General features: G+C 42.5%; 1 protein-coding gene across 1 annotated transcript in view; it reads left to right on the top strand.

Moving 5' to 3' along the window:
* Window positions 1-21,644, top strand: part of PIEZO2 (piezo type mechanosensitive ion channel component 2) — a 474,200-nt gene that overhangs the window by 206,802 nt on the left and 245,754 nt on the right. The window contains 2 exon segments of the mRNA XM_078785142.1: window positions 11,908-12,095; window positions 19,472-19,620. Of these exon segments, the coding sequence (XP_078641268.1) occupies window positions 11,908-12,095; window positions 19,472-19,620 (337 nt within the window).

The following is a 21,644-nucleotide window of genomic DNA, read 5'->3' as shown; positions in this document are numbered from 1 at the left end:
GGGAGGGTTGTCCAGTCGATCTTTTCGGAGAGACATAGTAAGAGTGTGAGATTTGTCAGGATTGAAAGACATGTTCCACTTGTTTGACCAGTCTGTGATTTTGTCCAGGTCTTCAGAGAGTGAGGAGGCAGCAGACTGCCGATCTGAGGGAAGAGGAATGGAGCGGCAGAGAGTGGAGTCATCAGCAAAGAGATAGAGAGGATTTTCGAGAGAGTCAGAGAGATCATTGATGAAGACCAGAAAAAGCACGGGGCCCAGAACACTGCCTTGGGGAACTCCAGCCTGAACAGGAAGAGGAGATGAGAGAAACCCATTCAGGGCCACACGTTGACGACGACTAGAGAGGAAGTCCGCCAGCCATGCGTGGAGATTTCCATGGATACCAAAGGAGGAGAGTTTGGTGAGCAGAGCGGGGTGCCAGACCGTGTCGAAGGCACGTGATATGTCGAGGGAGACAGCTCTAATTTCCTGTTTGGCATTGAGGACCTCCATCCATTGTTGAGACAGCAGAAGCAGCATGTCCAGAGTAGAGTGACCTGGTCTGAAACCAAATTGATGATCAGAGATCAAGCCATTGGAGAAGAGGAAAGATTTCATATCAGAAGCAATGATGGATTCCATGACTTTGCTGATAATTGGGAGAAGGCTGATTGGTCTGTAGTTGCTAGGATCTGTTTTTGCACCTTTTTTGTGCAAAGCGGTGATGTTGGCTGATTTCCAAGCAGATGGCAGTTGACCTTGAGCAAAAGAGAGGGTGAAGAGAACAGAGAGAGGGTGAGATAGAGCAGCAGAGCAGGATTTTAGGACCCGTGGGCTGATGCCGTCGGGTCCAGTTGCAGAATCAGAGTCGAGGGTTGACAGAAACTTTTCCACCTTGTCAGGAGGAAAGGACACGGAGTCCAGGAGCAGCAGGGTACGACTGGGTATGGTGGGTACAGAGAGGGATGGGTTTGGGACACAAGATTTAGAGGCAAACACAGAGTTGAGGCATTCAGCTTTTTCACGTGCGGAGTCAGCTGTGTAGCCGTTTGAGGTAAGGGAGGGGATGGAGGGGGAACAAACACCAGAAACGGATTTGACCAGACGCCACCAGGATTTGGAAGAGGGAGACAGATAAGAGAGTTCGGTCTTGAGAACGGAGAGATATTGTTTCCTGGCTCTCCTGAGGGTGGACACACACTTGTTTCGGGCTTTGTGAAAGGAAATGAGATTTCCTTCCGTTGGATTTGCTTTCCAGGAGACGAAGGCAAGTTGTTTCTGGGCAACAGCCTCACCACAAGATTCCGTGTACCATGGACGGGAGGAAGGGTATGACAACTGAAGACGAGATGGGATAAATCTGTGCATGAGAGAGAGCAATTTACTTTGGAAGAATTCCCAGGATGAGTTGATGTCAGAGGTGGTAGAGATGGGAGACCAGTCCAGATGATTGATGGCTGCTTGAAGACCGTGCCAGTTGGCCTGAGTGAAATGCCAGACTCGTCGACGCTGAGCAGGCTCCCTGAGGATGGTCAGAGAGATGTCCACTTTAACAAGGACATGATCAGATGATCCGATCGGAGCAGAAGAAGAGCAGCAGACATTTTCAGGGAAGTTAGTCATAACCAAGTCCAGAAGAGAAGATGCTCCGTTGACTGAGATCCGGGTCGGGAAATTGACAGATTGTGTCAGTCCCAGTGAGTCGCAGAAGTCCTTTGCTGAGGAGCCATGGCTGGTGAGAGAGGTACCGACACCCAGCCAACTGGCATGATGACAGTTGAAATCACCACATATGAGGAAGAGAGAGTTGGGATGAGTAGATAGAAGTTGGTCCATATCATCAGACAGCGAGATGTAGATGGAGTCATCACTGTTTGGTGGACGGTACAACACACATATGAACAAGAGGTGGGAGCGAAGGGGAAGCCGTAGCCAGAGGTATTCCTGGGGGTGAGGTGGAGAGAGTGCAGTGCAGGGCGAGTGAGGAAGAGAGTTTTTGATAAAGATAGCAACCCCGCCTCCAGGACGAGGCTCAGGTCTATCATACCGGAGGAGGGAGTAGCCCGGGAGAGATACTATGGAATCAGAGACATCATAAAGGAGGAAAGTTTCTGTTAAGCAGATCACGTCTGGTTTGACAGAAGCAACCTGTATGGAGAGATCAGTTAAGTTTGAACGAAGGCCCCGGATGTTTGAGGTCCATACCGTTAATGAAGAGGAAGGGGGAGCATCAGATACAGAACAGGGGGGAGGAGGGGTAGGGTAAGATGTGGAAGAGGTGGAAGAGGTAGGGAGAGCTGTTGAAGGTGTGTCAGAGATTTCAGAATAGCTCGGAGAAAGGGAAGGATGGGGCGGACAAAAGGTTTGATGGTGATTGGGTGAGCCACAATGAGGTGTTATTTGAGGAGGGGGAAGAGCGAGGCAGAAGGTTGGGGGAGATGGAGGTGAGAGTTTGAAGGGGGAAGAAGCGGGGAGGACGCTTTGAGGAGGGGGAGTGAGCGGGGGGAAATTGAGAAGCAATGAGGGTGGGGAGATTTGAAGGGGAGGGGTGAGGGGGGAGTTTGGGAGGGAAGGGACAAGGGGAGGGATTTGAAAGGGATGGGATATGGGGGAGATTTGGAGGGGAGGGGTGAGGCAGGAGTCTAGGAGGGGAGGGGCGAGGGGCGTCTTGGCGGGGAGGGGTGAGGGGGTAGTTTAGGAGGGAGGGGGCAAGGGGGGAGATTTGAAAGGGATGGGTGATGGGGAAGATTTGGAGGGGAGGGGTGATGGGGAAGATTTGGAGGGGAGGGGTTATGGGGAAGATTTGGAGGGGAGGGGTGAGATTGGATTTTTGAAAGCGTACGATTTATGGGAAACGAACATTTATTGCAAAATGAGTTTCTTGTGACCTTCGAGTTAAAAATACGTTTAAGGACGCTGGATGGAGGATGGAGTGCAGGAGAGTTTAGGGAATGTAGAAAAAAGGCACTATAGGAGATGGATATTTTTTTTGGGATGAATTGATTTGGTGAGCAAGTCGAAAGCAGCCTTTTAAAGAAGAAGAAGAAAAAGGTGTTATAAAATATGACGGAATACATAACTTGAGGGGAAAGTGTAAACATTGAAGGTTAATGAGTGAAAACTATCTGGGGAAATGGGGGAGAAACACGTGGTCGAAGAACGAAACAACGAATAAGAATGAATAAACGAATGAGAACAGAGAAGGAAATGTTTTTTTTTTTTTTTTTTTTTTTTTTTTTTGAGTTGAGATTTACACAAGGAAGTAGGCTATGGGTGAAAAGACTGGGAATACAGAGAACGAAAGTTATTGGATCACAAACGACGGACCACTGAGAGAAAAACAAAGCCTCAAGGTTGTACAGTGCACACTGTACAAGGCCTTGCTCGCGACACGGCAAACAGACGATCAATTTATGAAAGATAAACACCGAGAAACAACCAAAGTTGCACACAATAACTTCACACACCGAAAGATAAATACAGTTTCGACAAAATACAATTGTGAACAGACTTAACTTCGAAAAACGTGGAGACCGTGTGGAGCTTCGAAAATCCCTGCCGCCGTCTCCAAGATCTCGCGAGATCTCCAAGTGTTAGTCACTTGATGGTGTTAGTCACTTGATGGTGTTAGTCACTTGATGGTGTTGGTCACTTGATGGTGTCGGTCACTTGATGGTGTCGGTCACTTGATGGTGTTAGTCACTTGATGGTGTTGGTCACATGATGGTGTTTGTCACTTGATGGTGTTAGTCACTTGATGGTGTTGGTCACTTGATGGTGTTGGTCACTTGATGGTGTTAGTCACTTGATCGTGTTAGTCACTTGATGGTGTTAGTCACATGATCGTGTTGGTCACTTGATGGTGTTAGTCACTTGATGGTGTTAGTCACTTGATGGTGCTAGTCACTTGATGGTGTCAGTCACTTGATGGTGTCGGTCACTTGATGGTGTTAGTCACTTGATGGTGTTGGTCACTTGATGGTGTTAGTCACTTAATAATAATAATAATAATTCATTTATTTTGTATAGCGCTTTTCCAGAAGCCCAAAGGCGCTTTGACAGAGTGGAAAACATAATGCATAACAATACATGAAAACAACAATTGCAAAAAGACAAGAATCAAGAAAACAAACAGCAGCGATATACGGCATATATATAAGACAAGAATCAAAAAGACAAGACAAGAATCAATAGGGAAATATTTAAAGCAAAAGGAGGGAGAAGGAGAAGAGATAGTCAGGGGTTAAATGCTGTGGGTTGAATGTTGAATGCAGCGTTGAACAGGTGGGTCTTTAGTGATGTTTTGAATGTGGTGAGTGAGGAGGAGTCTCTGATGGTGTGAGGTAGTGAGTTCCAGAGGGTGGGAGCAGCGATGGAGAAGGCCCTGTCCCCCCAGGATCTGAATTTGGTCCGGATGGAGGGGGTCAGGAGGTTGGTACCAGCAGAGCGGAGGTTGCGGGTGGGAGTGTGTCTGGAGAGGAGGTCAGCCAGGTAGGATGGGGCCAGGTTATGGAGGGCTTTGTATGTCAAGAGGAGGATTTTGTACTGGATTCTCTGGGGGATGGGGAGCCAGTGAAGCTTGTAAAGGACGGGGGTGATGTGGTCACGGGTCCGGGAATGAGTGAGTAGACGGGCAGCGGAGTTCTGAATGTATTGGAGTTTATTGGTGATTTTTGAGGGTGAACCATAGAGGAGGCTATTGCAGTAGTCCAGACGGGAGGTGATGAAGGCGTGGATGAGGGTTTCTGCAGCCGTGGAGGAGAGGGATGAGCGGAGACGGGCAATGTTTTTCAGGTGAAAGAAGGCTGACTTTGTGATCTGTTTAGTGTATTTGTCGAAGGAAAGGGTTTGGTCAAAGATGACGCCAAGATTCCGGATGTGAGGGGAGGTGGATACTGGGATACCGTCGATGTTGAGGGCAAAGTTATGGGTGGATTTTGTGAGCGTTTTTGGGCCAATGATGATTATTTCAGATTTATCACAGTTAAGCTTGAGGAAGTTGATTTGAAGCCAGGATTTTATTTCAGTGATGCAGTTTGTCAGGATAGAGTGGGTGTCGGTGGAGACGGACTTGGTGGAGATGAAAAGCTGGATGTCATCGGCGAAGCAGTGGAATTGGAGACCATGACGGCGGATTAAGTGACCGAGCGGGGACAGGTAAAGGATGAAGAGGAGGGGGCCAAGAACTGAACCTTGGGGGACACCTTGGGGGAGGGGAGCAGTGGGGGATTTGCAGTTATTGATGGAGATGAACTGGCATCTGTCAGAGAGGTATGATTTAATCCAAGAGAGGGCAGTGCCGGTGACGTTAAAGGTGGATTCAAGTCGGGTGAGGAGGATAGTGTGATCGATGGTGTCAAAGGCAGCGCTGAGGTCGAGGAGGACGAGAATGTTGAGGTTGCCAGCGTCAGAGGAGAGGAGAAGGTCGTTGGTGATTTTGAGGAGAGCAGTTTCAGTACTGTGGTTGGAGCGGAATCCGGATTGGAATGTTTCATACAAGTTATTGGCAGAGAGATGATGTTTGAGTTGAGTGGCTACAGCGCGTTCCAAAACTTTTGACAGAAAGGGTAGGTTGGAGATGGGTCTGAAGTTGTTTAGGGTGTCAGGGTTTAGACCAGGTTTTTTTAGAATGGGGGTAACAGCAGCAATTTTGAGGGAAGGTGGGACGATGCCTGTAGACAGGGAGGAGTTTATTGTTGCAATGATAAGTGGAGAGAGAGCAGGGAGGGAGGCTTTGACAAAGCTGGAGGGGATGGGGTCAAGAGTGCAGGTGGCAGTTTTCATTCCTATGAGGAGTTCAGAGAGGTCAGTAGGAGAGATTGGGGAGAACCGAGACAGGGGATGGCAGGACAAGGGGGGGCAGGTGGTTGGAGGGGGAGCGGGTGCGGCGGTGGTCAAGCTGTTGTAGATGTTGTCAATTTTGCGTTGGAAGAAAGAGAGGAAGGAGATGCAGTTGTCTACTGTGAATGACTGGGTGGTGGTGTTCAGGGGGCGGAGGAGTTTGTTTATAAATTGTTCACTTGATGATGTTGGTCACTTGATGGTGTTAGTCACTTGATGGGGTTGGTCACTTGATGGTGTTGGTCACTTGATGGTGTTGGTCACTTGATGGTGTTAGTCACTTGATGGTGTTGGTCACTTGATGGTGTCGGTCACTTGATGGTGTCAGTCACTTGATGGTGTCAGTCACTTGATGGTGTCAGTCACTTGATGGTGTTAGTCACTTGATGGTGTTAGTCACTTGATGGTGTTAGTCACTTGATGGTGTCAGTCACTTGATGGTGTCGGTCACTTGATGGTGTCAGTCACTTGATGGTGTCAGTCACTTGATGGTGTCGGTCACATGATGGTGTTTGTCACTTGATGGTGTTAGTCACTTGATGGTGTTGGTCACTTGATGGTGTTGGTCACTTGATGGTGTTAGTCACTTGATCGTGTTAGTCACTTGATGGTGTTAGTCACATGATCGTGTTGGTCACTTGATGGTGTTAGTCACTTGATGGTGTTAGTCACTTGATGGTGCTAGTCACTTGATGGTGTCAGTCACTTGATGGTGTCGGTCACTTGATGGTGTTAGTCACTTGATGGTGTTGGTCACTTGATGGTGTTAGTCACTTGATGATGTTGGTCACTTGATGGTGTTAGTCACTTGATGGGGTTGGTCACTTGATGGTGTTGGTCACTTGATGGTGTTAGTCACTTGATGGTGTTGGTCACTTGATGGTGTTGGTCACTTGATGGTGTTAGTCACTTGATGGTGTTGGTCACTTGATGGTGTCGGTCACTTGATGGTGTCAGTCACTTGATGGTGTCAGTCACTTGATGGTGTCAGTCACTTGATGGTGTTAGTCACTTGATGGTGTTAGTCACTTGATGGTGTTAGTCACTTGATGGTGTCAGTCACTTGATGGTGTCGGTCACTTGATGGTGTCGGTCACTTGATGGTGTCAGTCACTTGATGGTGTCTGTCACTTGATGGTGTTGGTCACTTGATGGTGTTGGTCACTTGATGGTGTTAGTCACTTGATGGTGTTAGTCACTTGATGGTGTTGGTCACTTGATGGTGTTAGTCACTTGATGGTGTTGGTCACTTGATGGTGTTAGTCACTTGATGGTGTTAGACACTTGATGGTGTCGGTCACTTGATGGTGTCAGTCACTTGATGGTGTCAGTCACTTGATGGTGTCAGTCACTTGATGGTGTCAGTCACTTGATGGTGTTAGTCACTTGATGGTGTTTGTCACTTGATGGTGTTGGTCACTTGATGGTGTCAGTCACTTGATGGTGTCAGTCACTTGATGGTGTCAGTCACTTGATGGTGTTAGTCACTTGATGGTGTCAGTCACTTGATGGTGTTAGTCACTTGATGGTGTCGGTCACTTGATGGTGTCGGTCACTTGATGGTGTCAGTCACTTGATGGTGTCTGTCACTTGATGGTGTTGGTCACTTGATGGTGTTGGTCACTTGATGGTGTTAGTCACTTGATGGTGTTAGTCACTTGATGGTGTTGGTCACTTGATGGTGTTAGTCACTTGATGGTGTTGGTCACTTGATGGTGTTAGTCACTTGATGGTGTTAGACACTTGATGGTGTCGGTCACTTGATGGTGTCAGTCACTTGATGGTGTCAGTCACTTGATGGTGTCAGTCACTTGATGGTGTCAGTCACTTGATGGTGTTAGTCACTTGATGGTGTTTGTCACTTGATGGTGTTGGTCACTTTATGGTGTTGGTCACTTGATGGTGTTGGTCACTTGATGGTGTTAGTCACTTGATGGTGTTGGTCACTTGATGGTGTTAGTCACTTGATGGTGTTGGTCATTTGATGGTGTTAGTCACTTGATGGTGTTGGTCACTTGATGGTGTCGGTCACTTGATGGTGTCAGTCACTTGATGGTGTCAATCACTTGATGGTGTTAGTCACTTGATGGTGTTAGTCACTTGATGGTGTCAGTCACTTGATGGTGTCAGTCACTTGATGGTGTTGGTCACTTGATGGTGTTGGTCACTTGATGGTGTTGGTCACTTGATGGTGTTGGTCACTTGATGGTGTTGGTCACTTGATGGTGTTAGTCACTTGATGGTGTTAGTCACTTGATGGTGTTGGTCACTTGATGGTGTTAGTCACTTGATGGTGTTAGTCACTTGATGGTGTCTGTCACTTGATGGTGTTGGTCACTTGATGGTGTTAGTCACTTGATGGTGTTAGTCACTTGATGGTGTTGTTCACTTGATGGTGTTAGTCACTTGATGGTGTTAGTCACTTGATGGTGTATGTTTATGGTTTTCCTACATCAAGAAATTAAACCATTAACATCCCATGCCAGATCCACGTCATTAGTCTTTACAGCTAATTGCTGAACTTGATGACATTTTTGGGTTATGCGGACCGAAACGTCTCCATTTTCCATACTTCCAATGCCAACATCGATTCTTCTGCAATTCCACTTATCCAGCGATTTTGCAACAATATCTGTTGAAAACGTTCAATGTTCGCTTGGATGACGGAGGTTGGCTGCACGTGGTAATTGAAGATCAATTTGAACTTGATTACACCATTTATACAGAACAAGGTGTAGGAAGTGTCTGGGAACATTGTGCCGACCGTGTCGTTTTCCTCATCCGGCTTAATTTTCTGCTTCATGATACACCTGATGATACACTTCTCTTCCATAGGACACGTGACCCTTTTGCATGAAAATGTTTGGCTCATGGATGATTGAGATCTAGATTTATGTACACCACTATCTTGGTGTTTTCCAGAATGTTCTGACCATCATTGATGTCATTTCCTGTAGACCTCCAAAGGGACACATCACTGCCTTAAATTTCAGCACCGAATGATTATTATCTTTACTTTTCCGATTATGAAAAGTTCCCGAGTTTGTGGGTTCATGAGTGATCACTCTGAGCAAATATCGAGTAACATGAATCATGATTGTGGCACACAAAGTGCAGTATGACACCACCACAAAGCATGTAGTATGACACCACCACAAAGCATGTAGAATAACACCACCATGAAGCATGTAGCATGACACCACCATGAAGCATGTAGCATGACACCACCACAAAGCATCTAGTATGACACCCCCACAAAGCATCTAGTATGACACCACCACAAAGCATCTAGTATGACACCACCACAAAGCATCTAATATGATACCACCACAAAGCATCTAGTATGACACCACCACAAAGCATCTAGTATGACACCACCACAAAGAATGTAGTATGACACCACCACAAAGCATCTAGTATGACACCACCACAAAGCATCTAGTATGACACCACCACAAAGCATCTAGTATGACACCACCACAAAGAATGTAGTATGACACCACCACAAAGCATCTAGTATGACACCACCACAAAGCATCTAGTATGACACCACCACAAAACATCTTGTATGACACCACCACAAAGCATCTAGTATGACACCACCACAAAGAATGTAGTATGACACCACCACAAAGCATGTAGTACGACACCACCACAAAGCATGTAGAATAACACCACCATGAAGCATGTAGCATGACACCACCATGAAGCATGTAGCATGACAACACCACAAAGCATCTAGTATGACACCCCCACAAAGCATCTAGTATGACACCACCACAAAGCATCTAGTATGACACCACCACAAAGCATCTAGTATGACACCACCACAAAGCATCTAGTATGACACCACCACAAAGCATCTAGTATGACACCCCCACAAAGCATCTAGTATGACACCACCACAAAGCATCTCGTATGACACCACCACAAAGCATCTAGTATGACACCACCACAAAGCATCTAGTATGACACCACCACAAAGCATCTAGTATGACACCACCACAAAGAATATAGTATGACACCACCACAAAGCATCTAGTATGACACCACCACAAAGCATCTAGTATGACACCACCACAAAACATCTTGTATGACACCACCACAAAGCATCTAGTATGACACCACCACAAAGCATCTAGTATGACACCACCACAACGAATGTAGTATGACACCACCACAAAGCATGTAGTATGACACCACCACAAAGCGTCTAATATGATACCACCACAAAGTATGGAGTATGACACCACCACAAAGCATCTAGTATGACACCACCACAAAGCATCCAGTATGACACCACCACGAAGCTTCTAGTATGACACCACCACAAAGCATCTTGTATGACACCACCACAAAGCATGTAGTGTGACACCACCACAAAGCATGTTGTGTGACACCACCACAAAGCATCTAATATGACACCATCACAAAGCTTGTAGTATGACACCACCACAAAGCATCTCATATGATACCACCACAAAGCATGTAGTGTGACACCACCACAAAGCATGTAGTATGACATCACCACAAAGCATCTTGTATGACACCACCACAAAGCATCTAGTATGACACCACCACAAAGCATCTTGTATGACACCACCACAAAGCATCTAGTATGACACCACCACAAAGCATCTAGTATGACACCACCATGAAGCATGTAGCATGACACCACCACAAACATCTAGTATGACACCACCACAAAGCATGTTGTATGACACCACCACAAAGCATGTAGTATGACACCACCACAAATAATGTAGTATTACACCACCACAAAGCATCTAGTATGACACCACCACGAAACATGTAGTATGGCACCACCACAAAGCATGTAGTGTGACACCACCACAAAGCATGTTGTGTGACACCACCGCAAAGCATCTAATATGACACCATCACAAAGCATGCAGTATGACACCACCACAAAGCATCTAATATGATACCACCACAAAGGATGGAGTATGACACTATCACAAAGCATTTTGTGTGACACCACCACAAAGCATGTAGTGTGACACCACCACAAAGCATCTAATATGACACCACCACAAAGCATGTAGTATGACACCACCACAAAGCATGTAGTATGACACCACCACAAAGCATGTAGTATGACACCACCACAAAGCATGTAGTGTGACACCACCACAAAGCATCTAGTATGACACCACCACAAAGCATCTAGTATGACACCACCACAAAGCATCTAGTATGATACCATCACAAAGCATCTGGTATGACACCACCACAAAGCATCTAGTATGATACCACCACAAAGCATCTAGTATGATACCACCACAAAGCATCCAGTATGACACCACCACAAAGCATCTAGTATGACACCACCACAAAGCATCTAGTATGACAGCACCACAAAGCATCTAGTATGACACCACCACAAAACATCTAGTATGACACCACCACAAAGCATCTAGTATGACACCACCACAAAGCATTTAGTATGACACCACCACAAAGCATCTCGTATGACACCACCACAAAGCATCTAGTATGACATCACCACAAAGCCTCCAGTATGACACCACCACAAAGCATCTAGTATGACACCACCACAAAGCATCTAGTATGACACCACCACAAAGCATCTCGTATGACACCACCACAAAGCATCTCATATGACACCACCACAAAGCATCTGGTATGACACCACCACAAAGCATCTAGTATGACACCACCACAAATCATGTAGTATGACACCACCACAAAGCATCTCGTATGACACCACCACAAAGCATCTCATATGACACCACCACAAAGCATCTGGTATGACACCACCACAAAGCATCTAGTATGACACCACCACAAATCATGTAGTATGACACCACCACAAAGCATCTCGTATGACACCACCACAAAGCATCTCATATGACACCACCACAAAGCATCTGGTATGACACCACCACAAAGCATCTAGTATGGCACCACCACAAATCATGTCGTATGACACCATGCTATGACACCATCACAAAGGGATAGTCAGCCAGATCAGGAAGCTTTTGTAAAGAGCTCGTACTGAGGTTGTTGCTCCACTTACTTACATTTTACTTTTCCACTCAACAGAGGACCCAAGCACCGATGCCGGCAGTGATGTGATTCGCCTAATAGGAAGCATGGTGCGGGCGATGTTCATCAAGTACTGGATTTACATCTGTGGTGGAATGTTCTTCTTTGTGAGTCTAGAGGGACGACTGGTCACTTACAAGATCATCTACATGATGCTTTGTTTGGCCTGCGTTGCCTTATATCAGGTACAGACATTCACAAAACTCCCTCTTTATTTGCATACATTGGCCCGATGCCCGATAGTATAGCCCAACAACATGTTTCGTCACGTGGAAGAAATGGAGGAGAGTTTATTGAGTTGTCTGCAATAGGAAAATGCCAGTGGAATTTAAAAGTTAAGTTGCACAAAACAGTTGTCAGACCAATGGTAACCTGTGGAATAGAGACATTGGCAGATGAAGTGGGAAAGGCAAATAACATGAATGAGAATGTTAATATGATGAGCTGGGATGTCTCTGAGAGGCCACCAACAAAAGAGAGAACATAGGAGCAGACTTCTAGGAGTGAAGAGTTTACTGGAGAATCAAGGCTGAGCTGGTTCGGAAAATTGGTAAGAATGGAGCAGAAGAACCCAGCAAAGGAAGCAATGAAAATGCTAGTACAGGGAAAGAATTCCAGAGGAAAACTAGGAATAACATGGATATATGTAATCTAGGAAAACGAGGAATAACATGGATATATGTAATCTAGGAAGACTAGGAATAACATGGATATATGTAATCTAGGAAAACTAGGAATAACATGGAAATATGTAATCTAGGCAGACTAGGAATAACATCGATATATGTAATCTAGGAAGATTAGGAATAACATGGAAATATGTAATCTAGGAAGACTAGGAATAACATGGATATATGTAATCTAGGAAAACGAGGAATAACATGGGAATATGTAATCTAGGAAAACGAGGAATAACATGGAAATATGTAATCTAGGCAGACTAGGAATAACATAGATATATGTAATCTAGGAAGATTAGGAATAACATGGAAATATGTAATCTAGGAAGATTAGGAATAACATGGAAATATGTAATCGAGGCAGATTAGGAATAACATGGATATATGTAATCTAGGAAAACGAGGAATAGCATGGAAATATGTAATCTAGGCAGAATAGGAATAACATAGATATATGTAATCTAGGAAGATTAGGAATAACATGGAAATATGTAATCTAGGAAGATTAGGAATAACATGGAAATATGTAATCTAGGAAAACGAGGAATAACATGGAAATATGTAATCTAGGAAGATTAGGAATAACATGGAAATATGTAATCTAGGAAAACGAGGAATAACATGGGAATATGTAATCTAGGAAAACGAGGAATAACATGGATATATGTAATCTAGGAAGACTAGGAATAACATGGATATATGTAATCTAGGAAAACTAGGAATAACATGGAAATATGTAATCTAGGCAGACTAGGAATAACATCGATATATGTAATCTAGGAAGATTAGGAATAACATGGAAATATGTAATCTAGGAAGACTAGGAATAACATGGATATATGTAATCTAGGAAAACGAGGAATAACATGGGAATATGTAATCTAGGAAAACGAGGAATAACATGGAAATATGTAATCTAGGCAGACTAGGAATAACATAGATATATGTAATCTAGGAAGATTAGGAATAACATGGAAATATGTAATCTAGGAAGATTAGGAATAACATGGAAATATGTAATCTAGGAAAACGAGGAATAACATGGAAATATGTAATCTAGGAAGATTAGGAATAACATGGAAATATGTAATCTAGGAAAACGAGGAATAACATGGGAATATGTAATCTAGGAAGATTAGGAATAACATGGAAATATGTAATCTAGGAAAACGAGGAATAACATGGGAATATGTAATCTAGGAAAACGAGGAATAACATGGAAATATGTAATCTAGGAAAACTAGGAATAACATGGAAGTATGTGATCTCGGAAGACTAGGAATAACATGGATATATGTAATCTAGGAAAACGAGGAATAGTATGGAAATATGTAATCTAGGAAAACTAGGAATAACATGGAAATATGTAATCTAGGAAGATTAGGAATAACATGGAAATATGTAATCTAGGAAGATTAGGAATAACATGGAAATATGTAATCTAGGAAAACGAGGAATAACATGGAAATATGTAATCTAGGAAGATTAGGAATAACATGGAAATATGTAATCTAGGAAAACGAGGAATAACATGGGAATATGTAATCGAGGAAAACGAGGAATAACATGGAAATATGTAATCTAGGAAAACTAGGAATAACATGGAAGTATGTGATCTCGGAAGACTAGGAATAACATGGATATATGTAATCTAGGAAAACGAGGAATAGTATGGAAATATGTAATCTAGGAAAACTAGGAATAACATGGAAATATGTAATCTAGGAAGACTAGGAATAACATGGATATATGTAATCTAGGAAAACTAGGAATAACATGGAAATATGTAATCTAGGCAGACTAGGAATAACATCGATATATGTAATCTAGGAAGATTAGGAATAACATGGAAATATGTAATCTAGGAAGACTAGGAATAACATGGATATATGTAATCTAGGAAAACGAGGAATAACATGGGAATATGTAATCTAGGAAAACGAGGAATAACATGGAAATATGTAATCTAGGCAGACTAGGAATAACATAGATATATGTAATCTAGGAAGATTAGGAATAACATGGAAATATGTAATCTAGGAAGATTAGGAATAACATGGAAATATGTAATCTAGGAAAACGAGGAATAACATGGAAATATGTAATCTAGGAAGATTAGGAATAACATGGAAATATGTAATCTAGGAAAACGAGGAATAACATGGGAATATATAATCTAGGAAAACGAGGAATAACATGGAAATATGTAATCTAGGAAAACTAGGAATAACATGGAAGTATGTGATCTCGGAAGACTAGGAATAACATGGATATATGTAATCTAGGAAAACGAGGAATAGTATGGAAATATGTAATCTAGGAAAACTAGGAATAACATGGAAATATGTAATCGAGGCAGATTAGGAATAACATGGATATATGTAATCTAGGAAAACGAGGAATAGCATGGAAATATGTAATCTAGGCAGACTAGGAATAACATAGATATATGTAATCTAGGAAGATTAGGAATAACATGGAAATATGTAATCTAGGAAGATTAGGAATAACATGGAAATATGTAATCTAGGAAAACGAGGAATAACATGGAAATATGTAATCTAGGAAGATTAGGAATAACATGGAAATATGTAATCTAGGAAAACGAGGAATAACATGGGAATATGTAATCTAGGAAAACGAGGAATAACATGGAAATATGTAATCGAGGAAAACTAGGAATAACATGGAAGTATGTGATCTCGGAAGACTAGGAATAACATGGATATATGTAATCTAGGAAAACGAGGAATAGTATGGAAATATGTAATCTAGGAAAACTAGGAATAACATGGAAATATGTAATCGAGGCAGATTAGGAATAACATGGATATATGTAATCTAGGAAAACGAGGAATAGCATGGAAATATGTAATCTAGGAAAACTAGGAATTGCATAGAAATATGTAATCTAGGAAGACGAGGAATAGCATGGAAATATGTAATCTAGGAAAACTAGGAATTGCATAGAAATATGTAATCTAGGAAGATGAGGAATAGCATCGAAATATGTAATCTAGGAAAACTAGGAATTGCATAGAAATATGTAATCTAGGAAGACGAGGAATAGCATGGAAATATGTAATCTAGGAAGACGAGGAATAGCATGGAAATATGTAATCTAGGAAAACTAGGAATAGCATGGAAATATGTAATCTAGGAAGACTAGGAATAGCATGGAAATATGTAATCTAGGAAGACTAGGAATAGCATGGAAATATGTAATCTAGGAAGACTAGGAATAGCATGGAAATATGTAATCTAGGAAGACTAGGAATAGCAAGGAAATATGTAATCTAGGAAGACGAGGAATAGCATGGAAATATGTAATCTAGGAAGACGAGGAATAGCCTGGAAATATGTAATCTAGGAAGATTAGGAATAGCATGGAAATATGTAATCTAGGAAGACGAGGAATAGCATGGATATATGTAATCTAGGAAGACTAGGAATAGCATGGAAATATGTAATCTAGGAAGATGAGGAATAGCATGAAAATATGTAATCTAGGAAGACTAGGAATAGCACGGAAATATGTAATCTAGGAAGACTAGGAATAGCATGGAAATATGTAATCTAGGAAGACGAGGAATAGCATGGAAATATGTAATCTAGGAAGACTAGGCATAGCATGGAAATATGTAATCTAGGAAGATTAGGAATAGCATGGAAATATGTAATCGAGGAAGCTTAGGAATAGCATGGAAATATGTAATCTAGGAAGACGAGGAATAGCCTGGAAATATGTAATCTAGGAAGATTAGGAAAAGCATGGAAATATGTAATCTAGGAAGACGAGGAATAGCATGGAAATATGTAATCTAGGAAGATTAGGAATAGCATGGAAATATGTAATCTAGGAAGACTAGGCATAACATGGAAATATGTAATCTAGGAAGATTAGGAATAGCATGGAAATAATGTAATCTAGGAAGATTAGGAATAGCATGGAAATATGTAATCTAGGAAGACTAGGAATAGCACGGAAATATGTAATCTAGGAAGACTAGGAATAGCATGGAAATATGTAATCTAGGAAGACGAGGAATAGCATGGAAATATGTGATCTAGGAAGACTAGGAATAGCATGGAAATATGTGATCTAGGAAAACTAGGAATAACATGGAAATATGTAATCTAGGAAGACTAGGAATAGCATGGAAATATGTAATCTAGGAAAACTAGGAATAACATGGAAATATGTAATCTAGGAAGACTAGGAATAGCATGGAAATATGTAATCTAGGAAGACTAGGAATAGCATGGAAATATGTAATCTAGGAAAACTAGGAATAGCATGGAAATATGTAATCTAGGAAGACTAGGAATATCATGGAAATATGTAATCTAGGAAGACTAGGAATATCATGGAAATATGTAATCTAGGAAGACTAGGAATAGCATGGAAATATGTAATCTAGGAAAACTAGGAATAGCATGGAAATATGTAATCTAGGAAGACTAGGAATATCATGGAAATATGTAATCTAGGAAGACTAGGAATAACATGGAAATATGTAATCTAGGAAGACTAGGAATAGCATGGAAATATGTAATTTAGCAAAACTAGGAATATCATGGAAATATGTAATCTAGGAAGACTAGGAATATCATGGAAATATGTAATCTAGGAAGACTAGGAATAGCATGGAAATATGTAATCTAGGAAAACTAGGAATATCATGGAAATATGTAATCTAGGAAAACTAGGAATAGCATGGAAATATGTAATCTAGGAAGACGAGGAATAGCATGGAAATATGTAATCTAGGAAGACGAGGAATAGCCTGGAAATATGTAATCTAGGAAGATTAGGAATAGCATGGAAATATGTAATCTAGGAAGACGAGGAATAGCATGGAAATATGTAATCTAGGAAGACTAGGAATAGCATGGAAATATGTAATCTAGGAAGATGAGGAATAGCATGAAAATATGTAATCTAGGAAGACTAGGAATAGCACGGAAATATGTAATCTAGGAAGACTAGGAATAGCATGGAAATATGTAATCTAGGAAGACGAGGAATAGCATGGAAATATGTAATCTAGGAAGACGAGGAATAGCATGGAAATATGTAATCTAGGAAGATTAGGAATAGCATGGAAATATGTAATCGAGGAAGATTAGGAATAGCATGGAAATATGTAATCTAGGAAGATGAGGAATAGCCTGGAAATATGTAATCTAGGAAGATTAGGAATAGCATGGAAATATGTAATCTAGGAAGACTAGGAATAGCATGGAAATATGTAATCTAGGAAGACTAGGAATAGCATGGAAATATGTAATCTAGGAAAACTAGGAATAGCATGGAAATATGTAATCTAGGAAGACTAGGAATATCATGGAAATATGTAATCTAGGAAGACTAGGAATAACATGGAAATATGTAATCTAGGAAGACTAGGAATAGCATGGAAATATGTAATCTAGGAAAACTAGGAATAGCATGGAAATATGTAATCTAGGAAGACTAGGAATATCATGGAAATATGTAATCTAGGAAGACTAGGAATAACATGGAAATATGTAATCTAGGAAGACTAGGAATAGCATGGAAATATGTAATCTAGGAAAACTAGGAATATCATGGAAATATGTAATCTAGGAAGACTAGGAATATCATGGAAATATGTAATCTAGGAAGACTAGGAATAGCATGGAAATATGTAATCTAGGAAAACTAGGAATATCATGGAAATATGTAATCTAGGAAAACTAGGAATATCATGGAAATATGTAATCTAGGAAGACTAGGAATAGCATGGAAATATGTAATCGAGATAGATATGGCACTATTGATGTATTGGATTAAAGCCTAAAAACCTGGATGCATAATTAAGTCATTATTATTGTGAGATTAAACACTTACTGGAATGTGTTGTTTGATTCTCAGAAGTCATTATTCTGTCTGGATACACAACAACAACAACAACAACAACAGGAATTTTAAGGCCATTTTCCCTGCTAGAGCGGGGGTTAGCCTTGCGGTCCCCATGACAATCTTCTCCATCTTGCCCTATTTTCTGCATCTCTCCTCGTTAACCCCCTTGCCCGCATTTCTTCTTCCACCATCTTTAGCCAAGTCTTTCTCGGTCTTCCCCGTCCTCTACTTCCTTCTACATTCATTTCCATCACTCTTCTCAACCAGTCACTTTCATCCTTCCTCAACACATGACCAAACCATCTCAACCTGTTCCTCTTCACAGCATCCATCACAGGCTCTATTCCCATCATCTTTCGCAATTCATCATTTGTCTTCCTTTCTCTCAACGATACTCCGCACATCCACCGAACCATTCGAATTTCCACCCTTTCCAGCCTTCGTTGCTGCTCTATGTTCATTACCCATGTCTCGCTCCCATAAATCATAACACTTCTCACACATGCAGCATACACCTTTCCCTTCAGCTTCAACGACACTCCCCTCCTCATCAGCACACCACTCAGTTCCTGAAACTTCTTCCATGCACATCTCACTCGAGCAACCACTGCCGATACCAGTTGTCTGGATACCAGGTTGTATATGAGCCAGGTAACTTTTGGCCCAACTCATGGAGATAACCTTTCTTTCAACTTTTGTTCCATTTTGTGTGGATAGTTTTCCAGCCTTGTTAATAGGGTTAGGGCTATACACTCCCAAGATACCATCATGCGTCAACTTTCAACAATAGACATTGAGAGCACTCATGCATGTATCATATCAAGTTCTTCAGCTCTCATTATTAACCAACGCTATGTTATCAAATTCAAGTAGACTATACAAATACACATTATACTTCAATTTACGTTTCTTAACTCACATTCTCGGCTGAGGTCAAGCCTTATTCAGTCTCCGTTTTCAATCTTTCATTTGACTTGGTATGGTGTTCCTACAGGTTCATTACCACTGGTGGAGACGTATCTTAAAGTACTTCTGGATGGGTGTAGTTTGCTACACGATGCTCGTAACAGTTCTCATTTACACATACCAGTTTGAGTACTTCCCTGCTCTCTGGAAGAACATGACAGGACTCTCGGACACACAGTGAGTCATTAACTTCAACTCACGAAGTTGAAGCAAGCTCCCTGTTTTCTTTCTTTATTTTGGTTCTCGATATATATATATACAGGGTGGTCCAGAAACCCTGGGCACATTTTGAAGAACGATGCCTACAACAAACAACTAAGTGTATTATTGTTCTTTGATGCAACACAAAACATGATTACTCGTAAATGGATGTGACCGCTTCAACACGCACAGGCATCACGTGATATGGATCGGGGTGAGCTTCGCTCACTGTGCTGCACACGTTTGTCTTTGCATTAGTTCAGTTCATTGTGAATTAGACGTCCTAATATGACGGAGGATATCGTTAGACAAAAAATTCGCGCTGTACGCTTGTATTCTGTATCTGGAAATGCCGCTGAAGTTCACAGACAACTTGTCAAAGTTGTCAAAGTTCAAAGACAACTTTTTTTAAATATATATATATTTTTTATGTATACACAGTATATATATATATATATATATATATATATATATATATATATATATATATATAATGTCGTGAAAATCATCCACACACACGACTTGTCCCGTAGGTTGGTTTAATATCATTTAGATCTGTGGTAACATCCTGTAAAATACATTCACGCAATAGACATCAGAATCGGGGTATTACATGGGAAAGACCGATAACAATAGGCAAAGCAAGCAAGTCCAGCATATAGGTGCGTATATACCATTCAAGACTACAGGACTAGATGTCACAGTAAATGTCGCAGGAGTGGCCTTACGTCGCGGTCGTCCCGGGTCTTATAGACGCCCCTTTAGTGGGATAAGCGAGCACTCCCGGGTTCACCTTCACCTTCAGTATAATTTCACTACATTCACCCCGCCGTTAAAACTATACTGCCGCTAGGCAGGTCGCAAGCATGTGTCGGCAATAATCGATTGGGGTACGTCATTCCACGTCAGTCGGTCCACCCGTAGCGGTCGGGGCGGCGAACTACCCTGCCAGCTCGTGTCCGGAGACTACCGGGTACGGCGTCCCCAAGCCCGGAATCCCCCGCGTCGGAATAGCCGTCGGAGTTAGGTGTCGGAGGGGGCACCCTAGAGCCATCAGGAAAGGGATTAGGCGACGACGGAAGTGTCGGCAGTAGTCCCATAGAGGAAGCTTCGGTAGAGTCCATAGACTCGTAGATTGGTTCGTCGATATCCCTGTCGTCGACCCCACAAGGGGCGAGATGGCGTACAGAGACAGTAGACTCGCGTCCATCTGCCGTTATCACACGAGCATGCTCGGGATTAGCCTGGAGTTCCCGCACCTTATCAACAAAGGGGTCGTACTTGCTAGTGCGAACCGCTCATTTGAGATAGGTCGGCCCCGGCTCAGCGAGCCAGCTGGGTAAAGATTGGATACTACCCGAGCTTCTAGGGTGGTGGAACAGTCTTTCGTGAGGAGTCTGGTTGGTGGCTGTACATAGGAGAGCCCGGATCGAGTTTAGAGCCGCAGGTAGTGACCACGCCCATTTATCGAGGCCCCGGCCGAGGGTCCTGAGGCTTAGCATGATGGCCCTCCATATAATCCCATTAAAGTGTTCGATCTGCCCATTCACCTGGGGCCGGTACAGGGTGGTGTAACTTGAAGCGACATTATTTTGGAGCAAGTATCCCCTCACCTCCTGAGACAGGAACACCGCACCCCGATCGGTATGCACATAGGCCGGATACCCAAACATAGAAAACAAATTTTGCAGGCACCGTATAACCGTGGCAGCCGTCATATCCCCGCACGTATAAGCAAAGGGGAATCGCGAATACTCATCAACGATAGTGAGCAGATAACGAGAGTTGCTCGACACCGGCAGCGGCCCTTTGAAATCCATCGCCAATCTCTCCCACGGTCTAGTAGCCCTAACCAGCGTCCCCATAGGAGGGTTGTAAAAATGTGGTTTGAGTTCCGTACAGATAGTGCAGTCACAGCAGATCCGGCGGATGTCCTCAATCGAGTATGGCAGATTACCACTGCGCACAAAATGGGCGAAATGCGCCACCCCGGGATGACA

Source organism: Myxine glutinosa, chromosome 9 (assembly GCF_964187855.1).
Source record: "Myxine glutinosa chromosome 9, kmMyxGlut1.1, whole genome shotgun sequence".
Classification (NCBI taxonomy): domain Eukaryota; kingdom Metazoa; phylum Chordata; class Myxini; order Myxiniformes; family Myxinidae; genus Myxine; species Myxine glutinosa.
The sequence above is the reverse complement of the archived record's forward strand: the minus strand, read 5'-3'. Positions and strand labels throughout refer to the sequence as shown.